At 39.1% G+C, this 15,335-nt stretch overlaps 7 protein-coding genes and 1 long non-coding RNA gene across 11 annotated transcripts; 6 read left to right on the plus strand and 2 right to left on the minus strand.

Annotated features, from left to right (window-relative positions):
• The first annotated feature begins 55 nt into the window (after window positions 1–55).
• LOC124208055 (serine/threonine-protein kinase/endoribonuclease ire-1-like) lies at window positions 56–1,492 on the plus strand. The gene is made up of 4 exons (XM_046605754.1): window positions 56–411; window positions 476–773; window positions 841–1,051; window positions 1,132–1,492. Exons 1-4 carry the CDS (start codon window positions 161–163, stop codon window positions 1,287–1,289), a joined length of 918 nt encoding a protein of 305 aa, XP_046461710.1. The 5' UTR covers window positions 56–160; the 3' UTR covers window positions 1,290–1,492.
• Window positions 1,493–1,653: 161 nt separating this feature from the next.
• Window positions 1,654–3,815, minus strand: LOC124208054 (tyrosine-protein kinase Src42A-like). The gene is made up of 7 exons (XM_046605753.1): window positions 3,591–3,815; window positions 3,279–3,513; window positions 3,086–3,207; window positions 2,846–3,021; window positions 2,602–2,773; window positions 2,025–2,525; window positions 1,654–1,955 (listed from the first exon to the last, which is right to left on the minus strand). Exons 1-7 carry the CDS (start codon window positions 3,691–3,693, stop codon window positions 1,744–1,746), a joined length of 1,521 nt encoding a protein of 506 aa, XP_046461709.1. The 5' UTR covers window positions 3,694–3,815; the 3' UTR covers window positions 1,654–1,743.
• A 472-nt stretch (window positions 3,816–4,287) lies between these two features.
• Window positions 4,288–5,104, plus strand: LOC124208057. Its single transcript, XR_006880272.1, has 2 exons — window positions 4,288–4,479; window positions 4,537–5,104. It is a non-coding gene; the product is annotated as an uncharacterized LOC124208057 (long non-coding RNA).
• Window positions 5,105–5,300: 196 nt separating this feature from the next.
• LOC124207639 (serine/threonine-protein kinase/endoribonuclease IRE1-like) lies at window positions 5,301–7,146 on the plus strand. The gene is made up of 6 exons (XM_046605211.1): window positions 5,301–5,312; window positions 5,466–5,737; window positions 5,794–6,245; window positions 6,315–6,519; window positions 6,591–6,753; window positions 6,840–7,146. The coding sequence occupies exons 1-6, from the start codon at window positions 5,301–5,303 to the stop codon at window positions 6,939–6,941; spliced, it is 1,206 nt and encodes a 401-aa protein (XP_046461167.1). The 3' UTR covers window positions 6,942–7,146.
• Window positions 7,147–7,218: 72 nt separating this feature from the next.
• On the plus strand, window positions 7,219–8,820 carry LOC124208059 (serine/threonine-protein kinase/endoribonuclease IRE1-like). Its single transcript, XM_046605757.1, has 3 exons — window positions 7,219–7,906; window positions 7,973–8,457; window positions 8,525–8,820. The coding sequence occupies exons 1-3, from the start codon at window positions 7,662–7,664 to the stop codon at window positions 8,626–8,628; spliced, it is 834 nt and encodes a 277-aa protein (XP_046461713.1). The 5' UTR covers window positions 7,219–7,661; the 3' UTR covers window positions 8,629–8,820.
• A 339-nt stretch (window positions 8,821–9,159) lies between these two features.
• On the plus strand, window positions 9,160–11,863 carry LOC124208058 (mRNA-capping enzyme-like). Of its 2 annotated transcripts, none has more exons than XM_046605756.1 (8): window positions 9,160–9,830; window positions 9,984–10,135; window positions 10,199–10,469; window positions 10,531–10,789; window positions 10,856–11,041; window positions 11,136–11,236; window positions 11,301–11,506; window positions 11,582–11,863. In XM_046605756.1, exons 1-8 carry the CDS (start codon window positions 9,325–9,327, stop codon window positions 11,689–11,691), a joined length of 1,791 nt encoding a protein of 596 aa, XP_046461712.1. In that variant the 5' UTR covers window positions 9,160–9,324; the 3' UTR covers window positions 11,692–11,863. The 2 variants fall into 2 exon arrangements, with proteins under 2 accessions (XP_046461712.1, XP_046461711.1); XM_046605755.1 differs by having other exon boundaries at window positions 9,161–9,830; window positions 10,190–10,469.
• On the minus strand, window positions 11,848–13,327 carry LOC124208060 (beta-lactamase-like protein 2 homolog). Its single transcript, XM_046605758.1, has 6 exons — window positions 13,126–13,327; window positions 12,918–12,981; window positions 12,691–12,854; window positions 12,533–12,629; window positions 12,271–12,469; window positions 11,848–12,210 (listed from the first exon to the last, which is right to left on the minus strand). The coding sequence occupies exons 1-6, from the start codon at window positions 13,178–13,180 to the stop codon at window positions 11,968–11,970; spliced, it is 822 nt and encodes a 273-aa protein (XP_046461714.1). The 5' UTR covers window positions 13,181–13,327; the 3' UTR covers window positions 11,848–11,967.
• A 463-nt stretch (window positions 13,328–13,790) lies between these two features.
• On the plus strand, window positions 13,791–15,327 carry LOC124208068 (serine/threonine-protein kinase/endoribonuclease IRE1-like). Of its 3 annotated transcripts, none has more exons than XM_046605775.1 (5): window positions 13,791–13,966; window positions 14,041–14,140; window positions 14,328–14,564; window positions 14,628–15,103; window positions 15,176–15,327. In XM_046605775.1, exons 3-5 carry the CDS (start codon window positions 14,335–14,337, stop codon window positions 15,280–15,282), a joined length of 813 nt encoding a protein of 270 aa, XP_046461731.1. In that variant the 5' UTR covers window positions 13,791–13,966; window positions 14,041–14,140; window positions 14,328–14,334; the 3' UTR covers window positions 15,283–15,327. The 3 variants fall into 3 exon arrangements, with proteins under 3 accessions (XP_046461731.1, XP_046461729.1, XP_046461730.1); XM_046605773.1 differs by having other exon boundaries at window positions 13,791–13,945; XM_046605774.1 differs by having other exon boundaries at window positions 13,791–13,945; window positions 14,073–14,140.
• Window positions 15,328–15,335: the final 8 nt, after the last annotated feature.

A 15,335-nucleotide genomic window follows, 5' to 3' on the forward strand; every position in this document is an offset into this window, starting at 1 on the left:
CCGCAGAGCAGCCGCCCGCTGAAATCGTATTTATAATATAAAAATGATACGGTATTATCAGCCTTTTATAATATAGACGGTGGCGTCGCTAGCAACTCTCTACACGGTCTTGATTTTAATTTCCTATAGTTATTAGCTCACTCGTCTTTCACCACTAGTCATGGACAAAACCAAAATCGTCAGTGATAGTCTCAGCTATGACGACAATGAAATCCTCGGCAAAGGGACGGCCGGTTTCGTCTTTCGCGGCTCTTTTGGCCAGGACAAGAATCCCGTCGCTGTCAAACGCGTCCAGTTGGCCAGCCTGCGAAAAGATGAAGATTTCCAGAAGAGAGAAGAAGACGCTTTGGCCAGTCTAGACCATCCCAATGTCGTCAAACTCTTTCACGCCGAAGATGACTTAACTTTCAGGTAAATGATTTTGCATTTGTATGTATGGCATAGAAAGTTACTTAACCGAATTATTATGTAATAGGTATTATGTTTTGGAACTGTGTGCTGCATCCCTGGACCAGTGCTTCTTGCCGGACAGAGACCTCAGGAAATACAAGGGGGCTCTACCTTCTGACCAGGAAGTCCTTTTACAAATGGCCAAAGGTCTGCAGTACATTCACTCGATGAACCTGGTCCATCGAGACATCAAACCGGAGAACATGATGATCTCCATCACTCAGCCTGTGCACATCAAATTGGCCGACTTTGGTCTGTGCAAACCTGTGAATCAAAGAGGAACCTTCTCGATCAGTGGGATCAAAGGCACCCAATATTGGATGGTATTAAAAATTCAATTAATTCATATTTAAATTTTAGAGTGGATAAGTTTTTAAATACTATTGATAGGCGCCAGAAATTCTGGCATTGGAGGATCAACCTTATAGTAAAAACGATGTTGAGGGAGCCAACAAAGGTCGAGGTACAATGCGGAGCGACATATTCGCTTTGGGCTTGGTCTTTTTCACCTTTTTGACCAACGGATTGCACCTTTTCGGCTCCAAGAATTTAATCATTTCAAATGTGATGCGCGGCAAACCCAACCCGGCCAATCAGAGCAGTAAGTTTTGTCTTTTAATTATTTAAACAAATGCGCTAAATAATCAAATAATTTCACGACGATTACAATATGTAAATTAGGACTCGACCAGAATCATTTCGCCCGAGAAATTATCTCCAACATGACGAAATCGAAGCCAGAGGACAGGATTCCTTTAACTGAAGTTGTCAACATGTTACGACCTCAAGTTCATCAAAGTTCTCCGGCATTTCGTATTGAAGATTCTGAATCACTTTAACTTGATGATGCTAAGTGAAATAATGTCCATGTCATGTGCCATTCAGAATAAAAACCGTAGAGTAGCCATACGAAGATCAAAGTTACCGAATGAACAAAAACGACAGCACATCCCACACGCGCCCAAATTCAATTTTTAATCGTGTCAATTTCAATGATATGATGCATGGTAGTTTACATCTGATTACAAAATTCCAATTCGTCCGTATCGTTATTTAACGACCTTGATGTGACGAGAAATCGACCGTATTAAATGTAAAACATATCAATAATTTAGCGTCGTCATAACTCGATAAGATAGTCCATTATCTAAATTGGTTTTGAATATGCTAATTTTCCATGAACCGCATTGTAGTTTATACAGCTTAATTACAAAATTCCAATTTATTAGAAACGTGTTCCATTACAACATCATCGATAACACATGTCAGACATTCGGGAAAATATTAATTCGTTCAAAAGATTTCGTTCGTCTCCTTGTAATTGTGTCCATCGTTGAACAGCAAGTCCTCGAACATGGATTTCAAAGCGTCGAAAGTCGGCCGTTTCATCGGATCGTAATCCCACGTTTTCAACATAATCAAGTACCAAGACAGCGGACATTTGTCCGGCATGGGCATTCTGTAATTCATCTCAATCTGCTGCATGACTTCGCTATTAGACATTCCTGGAAAAAATCAAATAATGAATTTAATTACGTTAATTGATTATATAAGGTTATCTAAGACAGATATACCAGGGTAGGGAATTTGGCCGTAAGTAATCAGTTCACTGAGCAGAATGCCAAATGACCAAACGTCCGATTTGATGGTGAATTTGCCGTAGTTGAGTGCTTCCGGCGCTGTCCATTTGAGTGGGAATTTGGCACCGGCCCGGGCCTCGTATTCCTCCTCGATGATGACCCGGGCCAGTCCGAAATCGGCGATCTTGACGATGGCGCCTTTCTGGCCGACTAAAACGTTCCGGGCCGCCAGGTCGCGATGGATGTAGTTCTGCGACTCGAGGTAAGCCATGCCCGTCGCTATTTGGATGGCGTAGTCGTTGAGCTTCTCCAGTTTAGCGTGACGGCCCTTGTTACCCCTGAGGTAGTCCAGCAAGCTCCCGTTCTTCATCAGCTCGGTGACGATGTAGATAGGCTCTTGGGTCGTGCAGACGGCGTACAAACGGATCAATTTGTCGTGCTGGATTTGCTTCATCAGCTGGGCTTCGGCCAGGAAATCTTTGGGCGACATTGTTCCTGTAAAATATGTTTAATTATTCATTTCTGTCCAGGTAAAAACTCAAAGTGATATAAGAATTAATTGTATATGTACCTGTTTTAAGGCTTTTGATGGCGACGGGCACCCTTCCGTTCCACAGGCCCTGGTGAACTTGACCGAACTGACCCTGCCCTAAAAGACGTTCGAATTTGAGCGACGATCGTGAAATTTCCCAGTTGTCGTACGTGTCGTAAGACAAGGTAGACGTCAGAGGTGCTCCAATCGCCTTTTAATTAGATTTAATAATAATAAAAGTGAACTAATAATTTTAAATGAATTATTCTTTATTATATCATACCTTCTTACAACAAGGCTTGCTGAGAGGAATAACGAGTCCTTCTGCGTTGCCGGAATAGTGTTCAATCAACAACTGTAGCGTCAAAAACGTCCGTCTTCGGGTGACGTAATAGACTGTCTCGTCGTTAACGAGAGTTTGCTTGACGCGGTAGTGCCTCACTTCTTGATTGAATCGGACTGCAATTATGCAAATTGTTTCGGTTATAATGCTCATTTAACAAAATATATAATTCTAAATTACTTGAAAGAGAATAATCATTTAAAGCGCTTTCAGATTCACGAATGAGAAAGGAACCATCTTTGTTCACCGTTTGAAGCAACAATTTTTCGGCATCAATTCTTTGAATTTTTCCAAAATACCATCTGTTGGAAAATAATGAGCATTTAGTAGATTTTTTCTTTGTGCTGTATAAGATTTGATGTTTTTATATTACGGTTCGGCTTCGACAGATTTCAATGGGGCTACGTAGTTGGACGGAATGTAGCCTTCCATTCCGGAGATTTTATTCCGGGCCCTCCACCAATCTGTGTCGCTTTTTTCAAGGATTTCCAAAAGATCGTCGGTTTGAAAGGCCAAATCGCCATCGGTTCGGGTTTCATAGTCGTAGAGAGCTATGCAAATCAGCGCAGCCGGTTTCTTTTCAACGGGCTGAACATTAATATTGTAATCTATTATTGGAACAAAACAATAAGTCATCAATGTTATTTCACGTTAAATCTAAAATTTAATTTGAAACATTTCTTGCCATTTTGTGCAGCTGGAACAATTTTGTCAGATGGTGTGACGTGAGAATGGGGTGGACTATTCGGCTCCCAGCAGTTGTTGCCTGTGCTATTAGAATTCCCCATGTTATTTTAATTTTGCACTGTGAATTATATCCAAATCTATAAAGACATGACTGGTATTTGTCTCTCTCAAACGTCTAATAAAATAATGCTACTTCAACTCAAATCAAATTGAGAAAACGTATCGCGCATTCACATATACTCCCACCGAATTTCACATTCTATAACCCTTTGTGGTTTTGTTTTCCCCAAGATGATAATGTCGTACGTTAATCTAATCATTACCGCCACATCCGCAATAATCCACATATACCAGCCAGCTTTTTTTATATGACTTATTAACTCTAAACTAATAAATCTAAACTTTATACATAAAATTACGAAACCAATGAGAATGGAGTTAACAGGATGTTCACATTCACATCATAGTGAATTTAGGTGAATAGGGTCCTTATACGTATCCTGGATAGAATTTTGATGACATTCGTATTGACGTACATCCGATAAACCCGAAGGTTGATTGTTTTAACGACCTGGATGTGACGAGAAATTTACCACATTAAATAATAAACACATCAATAATTCATCAAGGGTTGAATATTGACGCCGAGTCAAACGCGCGTCACACAACTTGATAAGATACTTCGTTATCTAAGGTGATGTTTAGTTTGTTAAATTTAGCGTAGACGATACGCAGGTGAAAGATAAAAAGAGACTTGCGTTAAGCAACAACCGAAAGTTCCAACTTCCAAGTCAAACTATGCGGATACTGGCCAGTTGACTTATTGACAGTTTAGATATACCTGGGCGATAGTTGGCGGTGAAACATATTCCTATAGCGAAAGGCAAGTAAATATTCAATTAGAATAAATCTATAATCATTTCAATAATGAATGCACTTTGAAGGATTCCGGAAGGTGGTAACAATTCAATTTGAAAATATGACAATAATTACTAAGAAGACAACGAACCGTGTGGAAGATTGTGAAGAGCTGGATGACGTGATCGGCGATTGCGAAATTTTCTTGTACACCAAACCGGCGGAATTCTCTTCCATCGGCAACTTCCTGTTGTCCATCACAAGGAACGAAGACAACATTTATTTCCAGAAATGGTTTCTCGTCGCTCGTTTCTCACGCGACGGCCGTGTCTACACCTTTGAAGCTGTCGAGAACGACTCCGGGCGGATGGAGGCAATCCGGACGACCGGAAGCGTTCCGGCCGATCCGAAGGAGAAACTGGCCATCGGCACAGTTCGCACCTCTCCGCAGAAGCTGCTTTCCTTGGCACAGAAGCATCCGTACAACGGGACCACAACACCCATACTAGCCACCTTGAAAAAGTGCCAAGATTGGCTGAACGAATTCCTACGAATGGTTTCGCCATCGCTAAATTTACCTTAATCTTTTTTTAAAAACGTATATACACAATTCTATGTAAAATGATGCATAATAAACAATTCTGAAAATTGAAACGTTTCTAAGATGACTAATACCCTTGGGAGAAATGCTTGGTCAAACGTTTGAAAAATGTCCGACTATTTCTTCTTAGTAATATTCTCTGGATGCTCACTTGTTCAGACACAGTCCATCCTTCGTTCAGGTTAGACGTACAGCTTTTTGATTCTCAGCCGATTGCTGTTGAAAATCAAGTTGCCCTAACTGCTGAGTATGGACGTTAAGGTGAGATTTGTCTTTCATATTAATTGGTTAAAATGTTAAGGGGATACAATTTTGTCGTTAATTTGTTTGCTTAACAAATGCAGAACTAACATTTAGTCGAGTGATAATATTTCGTACAGAGATAAGATTCATTCTAACGGTAATCTCTGATAGGTTGAAATTAAACCGGAACCAGCCGAGGAGGTGGTAGTGACGGCACAGCCGGAAGTGGATTGGTTCGTTGATGTTTCACCAAAAAGTGTGCTCGGTAGAAATGCCACCGGCACTTCGTGGGTCTTTCGAGGAACTTACAACAACCAACAAGTTGCCATCAAACGAGTGGGAATCGATGAAGTAGATGAGACGAAGGAGAACGTTTTGATCAGCCAACTTGACCACAAAAATGTCGTCAAACTGCTTCACGTGGAAGAAAACAACTTGTTCAAGTATTGTATTTGAAGTGTATGGAATTTGTGGAATTAGTATTAACTGTTTCGCTTAGGTTTTTCATGTTGGAACTGTGCGCTGCTTCTCTTCAAGGATTTTTCGATCAAGAGTACACTGGCCATATGCCGACAGATGTTGAGGTTCTCTGCCAATTGTCCAGTGGACTGGATTACATCCATTCCAAGGGGTTCATCTATCGTAAAGTCAAGCCGGAGAACATTTTAATATCGTTGACGACCCCTGTCGTTATGAAATGGGCCGATTTTGGTCTCACGAAAGTTACAAAAATTTCCGATTTGTCTTCTGAGAGTTCTAGCAGTGAACCTCAATGCTGGATGTCACCGGAAGTTCTCTCCAATGGAGACGGAACTTGCGCGGATTCGAAAGAAAGTGACATTTTTTCAGCTGGATGCGTTTATTTTTATTATCTAACGCGTGCTCATCCGTTTGGGAAAAAATCGGTCGTCAAGAAGAACGTCATGGAGGGTAACCCCATCAGCGCTGAAAGTATAAAACTTAATTTTTTTAATGTCCTGATTGTTGATGTAATCATATTTTAATTGTAAATTGAAACAGGACTTGCAAATGATCACTTCGCTAAGACTGTCATTTCCGGAATGATTTCCAAAGAACCGGCACAAAGAATCACCTTGGCGGAAGTAATTGATGGATTGAAGCCAAAGCCAATTCCGCCGGCAGTCGTGGTTCCACCCACTCCACGGTACGTAACCGCGGCGGACATTACTCCAATTTCGGGACTGGAAGAGGGAGTGAATTCCGGGTAAGAGCAAGATTAAATTTAAGTTGATTGTAATTTATGTTTCCATATTTTCTCGGTTCCCATCTGTTAAGGACGATTCGTGCCAGAGTTGTTTCACAGCCAATAGTCGATCATTGGCAAAGAAATATTGGATTTAACATGAAGTTTTTCACTGTGCATCTCCGGGATGACACTGGTGAAATTGAAGCCAAGGCTTTTGCAGATAATTTCCAAAGGTTCCATGAACTCTTTCAAGTAAGTTGTACGAGTCACTTTTATATGAGTTGTTCATCATTCAGTTTTTAATTGCCTTTGTACTAACTCTTATATAATATTTACAGGTCGGCAGAGAATACGCCATCAAGAGAGCAACATTGAAGATAAATCGTTACGGAAGGAAAGAATTATCTTTGGTGAAGGCGACCACTGTACAACGTGTATAGTAGTCCTTTCGTGAATAACAAAATTATTGTTGTTTTTTAACAAGTGTGAATCCAGAATACTTCCTCTAGTGAGTAGTGAGATTCTAGATTTAATTTTCACAGAGGAACTTAAGTTAAGGGATAGAATTGTACTTGTCATTGTGAAAACCAGCTCTACTGGTGCTTACATTTATCTTAAATCTTTCTTGAAAGCAAATTTGGCTTTAAATTGGCAAATTGCGTACAAAGAATTGATTAGTAATCGATTTTGAGAATTGATAGTGATAATCGATTTTTAAGTTGACGTGTAACTCCAACGCAAACATCGTCTGCTATGTTGGTTTTGAGCATGTGTTTGTTGAAACGTTAAGTGAATAAAAACTGCTGATGAAAGAACACCACCAAACTACTTAATTTTTAATTTACATTTTTTATTCATTTTTCAATATTGTTCACTTTGTGCCTCCTGGGAACAGTTTTCACAACTTAAAAGACGCTGACAACAAAAGTCGACCGAAACGTTTTCAAACCTGTTGCTCTCAAAGCAATTAAGCACGATACCTGTGCCATGCTGCCACACCGGTTATGAAAAACTGAGGCCGTTTATATAGGCCTATATTGCCGTACCGTTTATATCAGTGGTGTTAGTAACGGAAAAACCAAGATAACGAACAAAGATTTTCGTATCTTTCGTGGGCGATTATTATTTCATTCAGTCAATCGTGGGACTGGAGAGTAGAAATGGGGGAAGAATTGGTGTTCCTCAACGACAATGAAATCAGTTTCTGCCGAAAGGATATCATAGGTAGAGGTGGTAATGGATTGGTTTTCCATGGCAGTTTTTCAGGGCAAGATGTGGCTGTGAAGCGGATTCAACTGATTGACGCCAACTACGAATTAAATTCGAGAGAGTTGCTCAATTTGCGCCAACTCAAGCATGACAATATTGTCGAGTTTATTCATGTCGAGGATAACGACGATTTCAGGTATAATAAACTTTTAAAGATAATAAATTAAAACCTTAATCATCTCACATTCCTAAATACATCTAGATTTATTGTTTTCGAGCTCTGTTATGCAAATCTCCGCGAATACTGCAAACCTGTTTACACAGGTCAAGTGCTGTCTGATGAGTCAGATCAGTTAAAGGTCCTATTACAACTTACCCAAGCTCTCGAGTATATTCATTCAAAGGACATCATCCATCGTGACATCAAGCCAGAAAATATTTTGGTTTCCAACAAGGATTCTGTCAAGATGAAATGGGCTGATTTTGGACACAGCAAACTGACCAACGAGCGCGGCTCTACCTCAATGAGCGGGCGCCGTGGAACGAAAGCTTGGTTGGCAAAAGAAATCATTCCATTCTTTTACAATGATGAATTAAGAGGGCGGTGCTCCAAAAACAGTGATATTTTTGCGGCTGGATGTGTGTTTTTCTACTTTTTAACCAGAGGAATCCATCCTTTTGGTGAAGAAAATCGGTTGGATAAAATGGAGCAAAATATTTTAAGTGAAAACATAGTAAATAAAAATGGTAAGTTATGACCAGCGTAACTTTTTTCTCCGTTTATTTTACTTCAATAAAATTTTTTTACTTCCAGAATTGAACGACGGTCATGCTGCCAAAAAACCTGTCATTCAAATGATGGAAGACCGATTGGATTTGGCGAAAGTTATCGAATGTCTCAATGCATCTCTTTCTTAGATGAATTTCGACCGCTGAGGGTAATCATTGTGTTATCATCATTATTATTCCATAACATCCACCATCTAGTGCACAATTAACTTCCCGGTGAAGGGAACCACTGTAAAATGAATGTGGTAATTACACATTTATTGTGTGTAACCTAAGGGTGAATACTGAATACAGAATACTAATACTGAGTACATAATTTCATCCCTAATTAAATAACATTGAGTGTTCAACTTTTACGGGAAAGAAAATTGGTTGGATACAGTCGGGCAGAACATTTTACAAGGCGAAAGTTTTCGAATCTCGTCGATGAATGTCGACCACTGTAAGTACTACATCGACAAGAACTCTAATTGAATTTTTAGTTGACCCTTAAAAATAGAGCCATTCAACTAGCACATCAAATTTCAATTTATAGACCTCTTAATTGAGGTGTATTGGGGGTTTCTCGGCATATTTTGCACCACACAAGAGACGCATACCATTTCTTTTAAATCGAAAAATCCGCCCGCCTATAAAATGCGCCATCTATGAGTGCACATTTAATTTCACTCATTGTCAGTAGTCGTTGAATCTCCAGCGGGTGCTCATTTTTTACGTCGTAAAGTTTAGCTTTAGAAGTGAAAACCTATACGTCACGAATGGAATAACATAAGTCACCCTAAATCTACAGGTCGATATTTACAACAATCTTCTGATATCGACAAAATGAGCCGCAAAAGGAATCTTGACAATGGGCCAGGCCCGATTCCTCAACGGTGGCTGCACTGTCCTCGAAAGGCCTTTTCAACAGTGGGAGAGAAATTTTTAGCATTCAAAACTCCACTAGATGCAAGATACGATAATCAAGTCGACGATGAATATACTTTTCACCCTGAAATGGTATTTTCATCAGCCAAGAATATGAAGTTGAAACTTGGGCTCTGGATTGATCTTACCAATACCAGCCGGTTCTACGACAAGAATGTAGTAGAACAAAATTCATGTAAATATGTTAAACTCAGCTGCAAAGGACATGGTGAAACTCCCAGCCCTGAAACAGTGAACCTGTTCATCAGGTTATGCACACAATTCATCTCGCAGAATCCTACACAAATTATCGGCATCCACTGTACCCATGGCTTCAACCGGACTGGCTTTCTCATTGTTTCATACTTGGTACAGGCCATGGACTGGTCAGTGGAAGCTGCAGTCAATGAATTTTCTAAAGCAAGGTAACTATCACCAATATTTAGTCTACAGATCAATTAAATCAGCCTGAATTTTAAAAAAAAATGTTTACGAAGATGGGCTCTTGTTTCAATTACTATTTACCAATTTGTTTATTTTCTTTTAACAAACACAAATTTGTTTCTTCTCAATAATAGACCTCCTGGAATCTACAAGGAAGACTATATCAGAGAACTATTTACTCTTTATGGTGACATAGATGACGCCCCACCTGCTCCTGCCTTGCCAATGTGGCATTGCGAGGCTGACGATGATACCCCCAGCAAAGAAGAACCAGAAGCTGTTGATGGTATATTTTATTAAAACTATGCTCTTAACCTAAGAGTCATGTTCACGATTAAAGACAACGAAGATGATGACCAAGCCGGCGGCAGTACGGGTGACAAGAAGAAAAAACCACGACGAGAAGTGGCTCAAGCCAAAGCCATATTCATGGAAGGTATCCCCAACGTCAAGCCGGTTACTGATATGGAGATTACAACCGAAGTGCAAAAAAGGATCAAAAGTCTCACGGGGTTCAAATCATCTGGATTCCCTGGTTGCCAGCCAGTTTCCATGGATAGAAGGAACATCCAACTGCTGAAAAACCCCTACATGGTGTCATGGAAAGCTGACGGCACCAGGTAATTGATCTCATATTTATAGTCTTACGGTATCTCTAAACTTTTTCACGTTCGGATGCAGGTATATGATGTATATTATGGGACAAGGACAAGTCTACTTTATAGACAGAGACAACGCAGTGTTTCAGATCGAGGGTGTCTCGTTCTTCTCTTCACATGATGGCAAGCGTCATTTGGTTGACACGTTAGTAGACGGTGAGATGGTCATTGATAAGGCTGACGGGATGCGCCATCCGCGCTATTTGATTTACGATCTCGTCTCTCTGGAAGGGAATCAAGTTTTGCAAGAACCCTTTTCGATCCGCTATCGTACGATCATGGTAAACAGTGTTTAAATTTATTCCATGGATTTTTCTTTTTGATTGATTGAATATTTTTAATTCCAGAAGGAAATTATTGAACCTCGAGTGGTTGCCATGAAATCGGGACGGATTATCCGAGAACGTGAGCCGATCGGCATTCGACGTAAAGATTTTTGGGATGTGCCAGCTACCTCCGCTCTTTTAGGAGAGAAGTTTATGAGAAAACTTGGGCATGAACCTGATGGTCTCGTTTTCCAACCTATAGAAGAGGTAAAGAAAAAACAAATCTGGATGTTACCTATGGCAACAAAATCATTTTAAATTTAACGTTAATTGCCAACATGTTGTGTGTTTTTATGATTAGACCTATACACCAGGTCAGTGCCCTTCCGTCTTGAAGTGGAAACCACCTTCTCACAATTCTGTTGATTTTCGACTGAAAATTGTTATCGAAAACCGTCCTGGGTAAGTTCGTTATCTCTCTGTAAAATAGACTTGTAGTTGAAATTAATTAAAAATTTTTTTTTAGGATGTTGCGAGAACGTCTTGGTCATTTGTTTGTCGGAGGGAAGAATGACACTCCCTTCGCGATAATGAAAGCTACCAAGGAGATGGTTCCCCTTGACAATAAAATTATTGAATGCCGATTTGAAATGAACAACGGCAATGGAAAATGGGTCTTTATGAGACAACGAACGGACAAAAGCTTCCCCAACAGTTTTAATACTGCTACAGGTAAAATCAAGTGCCATCGTTTTTATATCGGAAATTCTTCTTGAACACGTAAATTGGAAAAAAAAATATTTTCAGCTGTCTGTCGAAGTATCAGTGAACCGGTTACCAAGGAGATATTAGAGGACTTTATTCTAAATCTGAGGGGTATGCCTCCTCCTCCTCCGCCCCAGCGAAGACCGCATTAGCAGCTAATCTTCGTGGTCACCTTTCTTCCTCAATCATGGTCCTCCTACACTATTTTCCCTTAAACGTCGCTCAGTTTCCCGCCAACTGTTTTATACATTCTAGAAGGTGTTCCGAGGTGCGACTTTCAAATTAAACAGGGAAAGACAAATAAATGGTTAATTTAACCCTGAAGACAAGGTGCTTCAGTCTATTTTGTCTCTCATTAATCACTTTGAGTACATGCACTGTAGAAAGTTGAGTCAATAATAGGGCTATATATTTCTTTGAACAATAGATCAAATTGTACTCCACAGTATCGCAAGTTTCTTAACTTTACCTTCTTTTTCCAATTTCTTAAGATGTAGCTCAACGTTCCTCTCAGCAGCAAGATAAAGACTTGAATCTAAATTTTCATAAATACCCTTGACAATGTCCATGGCAGACATTTTATTCCCATGGTTAGACGAAAGGTATTCTAAAATCTGCCTCTCCCTTTCGTTTCGATGATGGATATAGTACTCTATTCGTTGAATGGGATCCTAAATACAACACGAATAGAGTGACAAACGAACAGAAAGTTATTATAGATGTAGGCTCACCTCAATCGACGGTCCGTGTCCAGGATAAATTTTACTTGGATTAAGGCCAAGTATGGTTTTCAGTGAGTTCATGTAATCGTACAAGTCCTCAAAGACGGCAGTCCCTTCACCCAAAATACAGTCCCCACTGAATAAGGAATTCTCTTCCTTCAAATGTAGGATAATGTGGTCAGTGCTGTGACCAGGTGTGTGGTACACTCTAGGGAATGAACAACATTGTATTATTTCACTAAGCATCCCATGTAATAGTGATAAGACTTACTTTAAATTGGCTCCTTCAACTGAAACTTCCTGTCCATCTGTTAATTTTTCAAATTCTGTTGGTCTGTCCTCAATGTGAAACTTTGAGACTTTGCAGTCTGATAAAAAAAATTTTTTGATGTTAGAATTGGATATTGGGAAATACAATTTGTAAACAACCTTTGTTGATTGATTGTTGGATTTTTTCCACACCCCCAACATGATCAGGATGCCAGTGGGAAACTAAAATGTGATCCAAGGTTGCTTGCTGCTCCTTTAGTACTGACTGAAGCAAATCAAAGTATTCTGGTACCTGTCCATCTCCTGTGTCAAGTAGTATTCTCCTGTATATGTGAAAATGGCGCTAAATTTTACAAAGAAACAGATGTTGACATACTGGCACTGACCGTTTTCCAGTTCCAATCAAATATGTGTTAGTTCCTTGGAGAGTAAAAGGGCCTGGATTGCAACCTATTTAATAATTTTTAAACTCTATTATACAACTATGTGAAAAATAAATGAACGGCAAAGGTGACGGAACAGAATGATGTTTTTAATGTTTGATCAAACAAGTCTCAGATGAGGCATACACATAAATCTTTAAATAAAAATTACCTAAAATATGAATAACACGGGGAGAAAGCTGAGAAATTCGCGGAAGAATGTTCATTGCATATGCTGTTTATAAATGGAGCTAGCAAAGAATTTTTGAAGTTGTTATCTTGGACGTAAAACCTGACGTAAGACCAGACCAGTTTCAAATGGCAGAAGACAACAGTGAAAATTAGATCGACTGTCTGCTCCGAAAATAAATACAAATGCGCGGTTGCGTAATCAATGGGCCGATATAAACTGGAAGACTGAAAATCTGAAATGCTGAGAATAACGGATGAACAATTTGAATCAATATTTTACTGAATAATGAATGAATATCAATAAAAATTACTGTATTGTAAGACCTATTAACAAATGAACATATAATGAGTTTATTTATTTCCTTCTGCGCTGTTTTACGTAGCGGGTTTTAATCTAGATTATATGTTTGATAAACGATATCACATCATTTCTCGTTATCGTGACCATTTCTTTTGAAGTAATAATACAAATATTCAATTAGGTAGGCGCAGGAATGAAAGTCGTGCGACATGAGCCGCCGGGTGAGCCGCATTATTGGACTTCGAACACGCAGCTATAGTGATCACGCCAAAATAAAACTGCCATACAAGTTATCCAATCCAAATTGGACACGCCTTTTACTCATCAGATAACGCAGTGTTCAAGCACAGCGGGGACAACAGTTTGGTATGATTGCTCAAGAATATTAGATGTTGCGTATTTGCTATTCAAGTTTTTTCTAACTAAGTAGCCGGAGAGATCTGCTAAATCATAAAGGAGAGGCAAACACAAATTCTTAATCTCATGAGACAAATTTTTGGTATGTATTCATGGCAGATAGGTAGAGTTGACTAAGTTTATGTAAATGCAAACGTTGGATGTAGTAAAGAGGTTTTTTTTTCTTCCGTTTTCTAGGAATCTGTTATCCCCCCCCCCCTGCACAATAGGAGTGAAAATCATATCAGCGTCTTATCAGTGCCATATCATAACCGCTGGTCATACTCATACATATAAGGTGAGAAACGTAACTTTTTCATTATATATGTTATCTATTTTTTTTTTAATACTCGTCAGGAAAATAGCGTAAGGTTTTTAGAACAAGAGTTTGTTAATAATTAATAGCATTTCAATTAATTAATAATAAACAAAAAATAGCATATCCGATCGATATTTCATAATTAATAACTTCTGTAACTGGATAGGCAAGAAATGCAGTATCCTCATCTTAAAAAGGCTGCTGCTTCTCAAATTTTGGGAAGAGGAGGTTTTGGAATCGTATACGAAGGAGAGCATAACAATGCAAAGGTAGCTATTAAACGGATAGAACTTTTGAGAACCGAAGACCATGTTAGAAATTCTACAGAAGAGGAAAGAATGATGCGCTGTGATCATTCCAACGTTCTGAAGGTTTTTGCTGTTGACCAAGATGGCGATTTCAAGTAAGAATTTCATACAAGCTGATACTTTAGCATATTAAAGCATCAAATTATAAAAAAAAATAGGTACATAGTACTGGAGCTCTGTCAGACCACTCTTCATGACTACATCATTAGGAAATATACCGTATCGACGATGCCTTCAGAACTAGACGCTTTGCATCAAATGGCTTGCGGTTTGCAACACATCCATACAGTAGCAGGACTCGTTCATCGAGATATATCGGCTCAAAATGTCTTGATTCAAAGTCGTGAAGGTTTCCCTACTGTGTTGAAAATTTCAGATTTTGGATTCTGTAAACCGGCAACAGAACGAGGAAGTTTTTCCATAAGTAAAAGTGGAACAGGAACTACTCACTTTATTGCTCCGGAGCTGCTCATTGATAATCAACTAAGAGGTCAAAGAGGAACCATCGCCTGTGATGTATTTTCACTTGGCTGTGTTTTCTATCGTTTTCTGACAATGGGACGACATCCGTTTTCAACAGGAGACGAGCTCACAATCACTTTAAATATCCGTGAGGGAAATCATAATCTAAACGGTGAGATGTTTATAAATTTTTCCAATGTTGGGCGCAGATGTTTCATTATTAATTAATTCGTTATTAATAAAGGATTAAACGAAGATCATTTTGCAAGAGAAATCATCAAAGAAATGATCCAACTAGAACCCAGCAAACGACCAAATATTACTGCTGTGGTTGATCGCCTGTCTGCTTAATAAAATAGATCGAATAAACTTGATGTTCAAAATTTTTACCAAAAATTCTAAAG

Source organism: Daphnia pulex, chromosome 11 (assembly GCF_021134715.1).
Source record: "Daphnia pulex isolate KAP4 chromosome 11, ASM2113471v1".
Lineage (NCBI taxonomy): Eukaryota > Metazoa > Arthropoda > Branchiopoda > Diplostraca > Daphniidae > Daphnia > Daphnia pulex.

What these genes read in the sequence shown, in the direction of transcription:
- LOC124208055 (XM_046605754.1), top strand. Translation starts at nt 161, where the DNA reads ATGGACAAAACCAAAATCGTCAGTGATAGTCTCAGCTATGACGACAAT. An exon ending in GAAGATGACTTAACTTTCAG is followed by an intron (nt 412 to 475) that starts GTAAATGATTTT and finishes ATTATGTAATAG; the next exon opens with GTATTATGTTTTGGAACTGT. An exon ending in AAGGCACCCAATATTGGATG is followed by an intron (nt 774 to 840) that starts GTATTAAAAATT and finishes TACTATTGATAG; the next exon opens with GCGCCAGAAATTCTGGCATT.
- LOC124208068 (XM_046605775.1), top strand. Translation starts at nt 14,335, where the DNA reads ATGCAGTATCCTCATCTTAAAAAGGCTGCTGCTTCTCAAATTTTGGGA. An exon ending in GACCAAGATGGCGATTTCAA is followed by an intron (nt 14,565 to 14,627) that starts GTAAGAATTTCA and finishes AAAAAAAAATAG; the next exon opens with GTACATAGTACTGGAGCTCT. An exon ending in GGGAAATCATAATCTAAACG is followed by an intron (nt 15,104 to 15,175) that starts GTGAGATGTTTA and finishes TTATTAATAAAG; the next exon opens with GATTAAACGAAGATCATTTT.
- LOC124208059 (XM_046605757.1), top strand. Translation starts at nt 7,662, where the DNA reads ATGGGGGAAGAATTGGTGTTCCTCAACGACAATGAAATCAGTTTCTGC. An exon ending in GAGGATAACGACGATTTCAG is followed by an intron (nt 7,907 to 7,972) that starts GTATAATAAACT and finishes AAATACATCTAG; the next exon opens with ATTTATTGTTTTCGAGCTCT. An exon ending in AAACATAGTAAATAAAAATG is followed by an intron (nt 8,458 to 8,524) that starts GTAAGTTATGAC and finishes TTTTACTTCCAG; the next exon opens with AATTGAACGACGGTCATGCT.
- LOC124208054 (XM_046605753.1), bottom strand. Translation starts at nt 3,693, where the DNA reads ATGGGGAATTCTAATAGCACAGGCAACAACTGCTGGGAGCCGAATAGT. An exon ending in TGTTCCAGCTGCACAAAATG is followed by an intron (nt 3,514 to 3,590) that starts GCAAGAAATGTT and finishes TTCCAATAATAG; the next exon opens with ATTACAATATTAATGTTCAG. An exon ending in CATCAAAAGCCTTAAAACAG is followed by an intron (nt 2,526 to 2,601) that starts GTACATATACAA and finishes CATATTTTACAG; the next exon opens with GAACAATGTCGCCCAAAGAT.
- LOC124207639 (XM_046605211.1), top strand. An exon ending in GAAGAAAACAACTTGTTCAA is followed by an intron (nt 5,738 to 5,793) that starts GTATTGTATTTG and finishes TGTTTCGCTTAG; the next exon opens with GTTTTTCATGTTGGAACTGT. An exon ending in GGTTCCATGAACTCTTTCAA is followed by an intron (nt 6,754 to 6,839) that starts GTAAGTTGTACG and finishes TAATATTTACAG; the next exon opens with GTCGGCAGAGAATACGCCAT.
- LOC124208058 (XM_046605755.1), top strand. Translation starts at nt 9,325, where the DNA reads ATGAGCCGCAAAAGGAATCTTGACAATGGGCCAGGCCCGATTCCTCAA. An exon ending in AGAACCAGAAGCTGTTGATG is followed by an intron (nt 10,136 to 10,189) that starts GTATATTTTATT and finishes TCACGATTAAAG; the next exon opens with ACAACGAAGATGATGACCAA. An exon ending in GTTATCGAAAACCGTCCTGG is followed by an intron (nt 11,237 to 11,300) that starts GTAAGTTCGTTA and finishes ATTTTTTTTTAG; the next exon opens with GATGTTGCGAGAACGTCTTG.
- LOC124208060 (XM_046605758.1), bottom strand. Translation starts at nt 13,180, where the DNA reads ATGAACATTCTTCCGCGAATTTCTCAGCTTTCTCCCCGTGTTATTCAT. An exon ending in CCAACAATCAATCAACAAAG is followed by an intron (nt 12,630 to 12,690) that starts GTTGTTTACAAA and finishes TTTTTTTATCAG; the next exon opens with ACTGCAAAGTCTCAAAGTTT. An exon ending in GTTGAAGGAGCCAATTTAAA is followed by an intron (nt 12,470 to 12,532) that starts GTAAGTCTTATC and finishes TTCATTCCCTAG; the next exon opens with AGTGTACCACACACCTGGTC.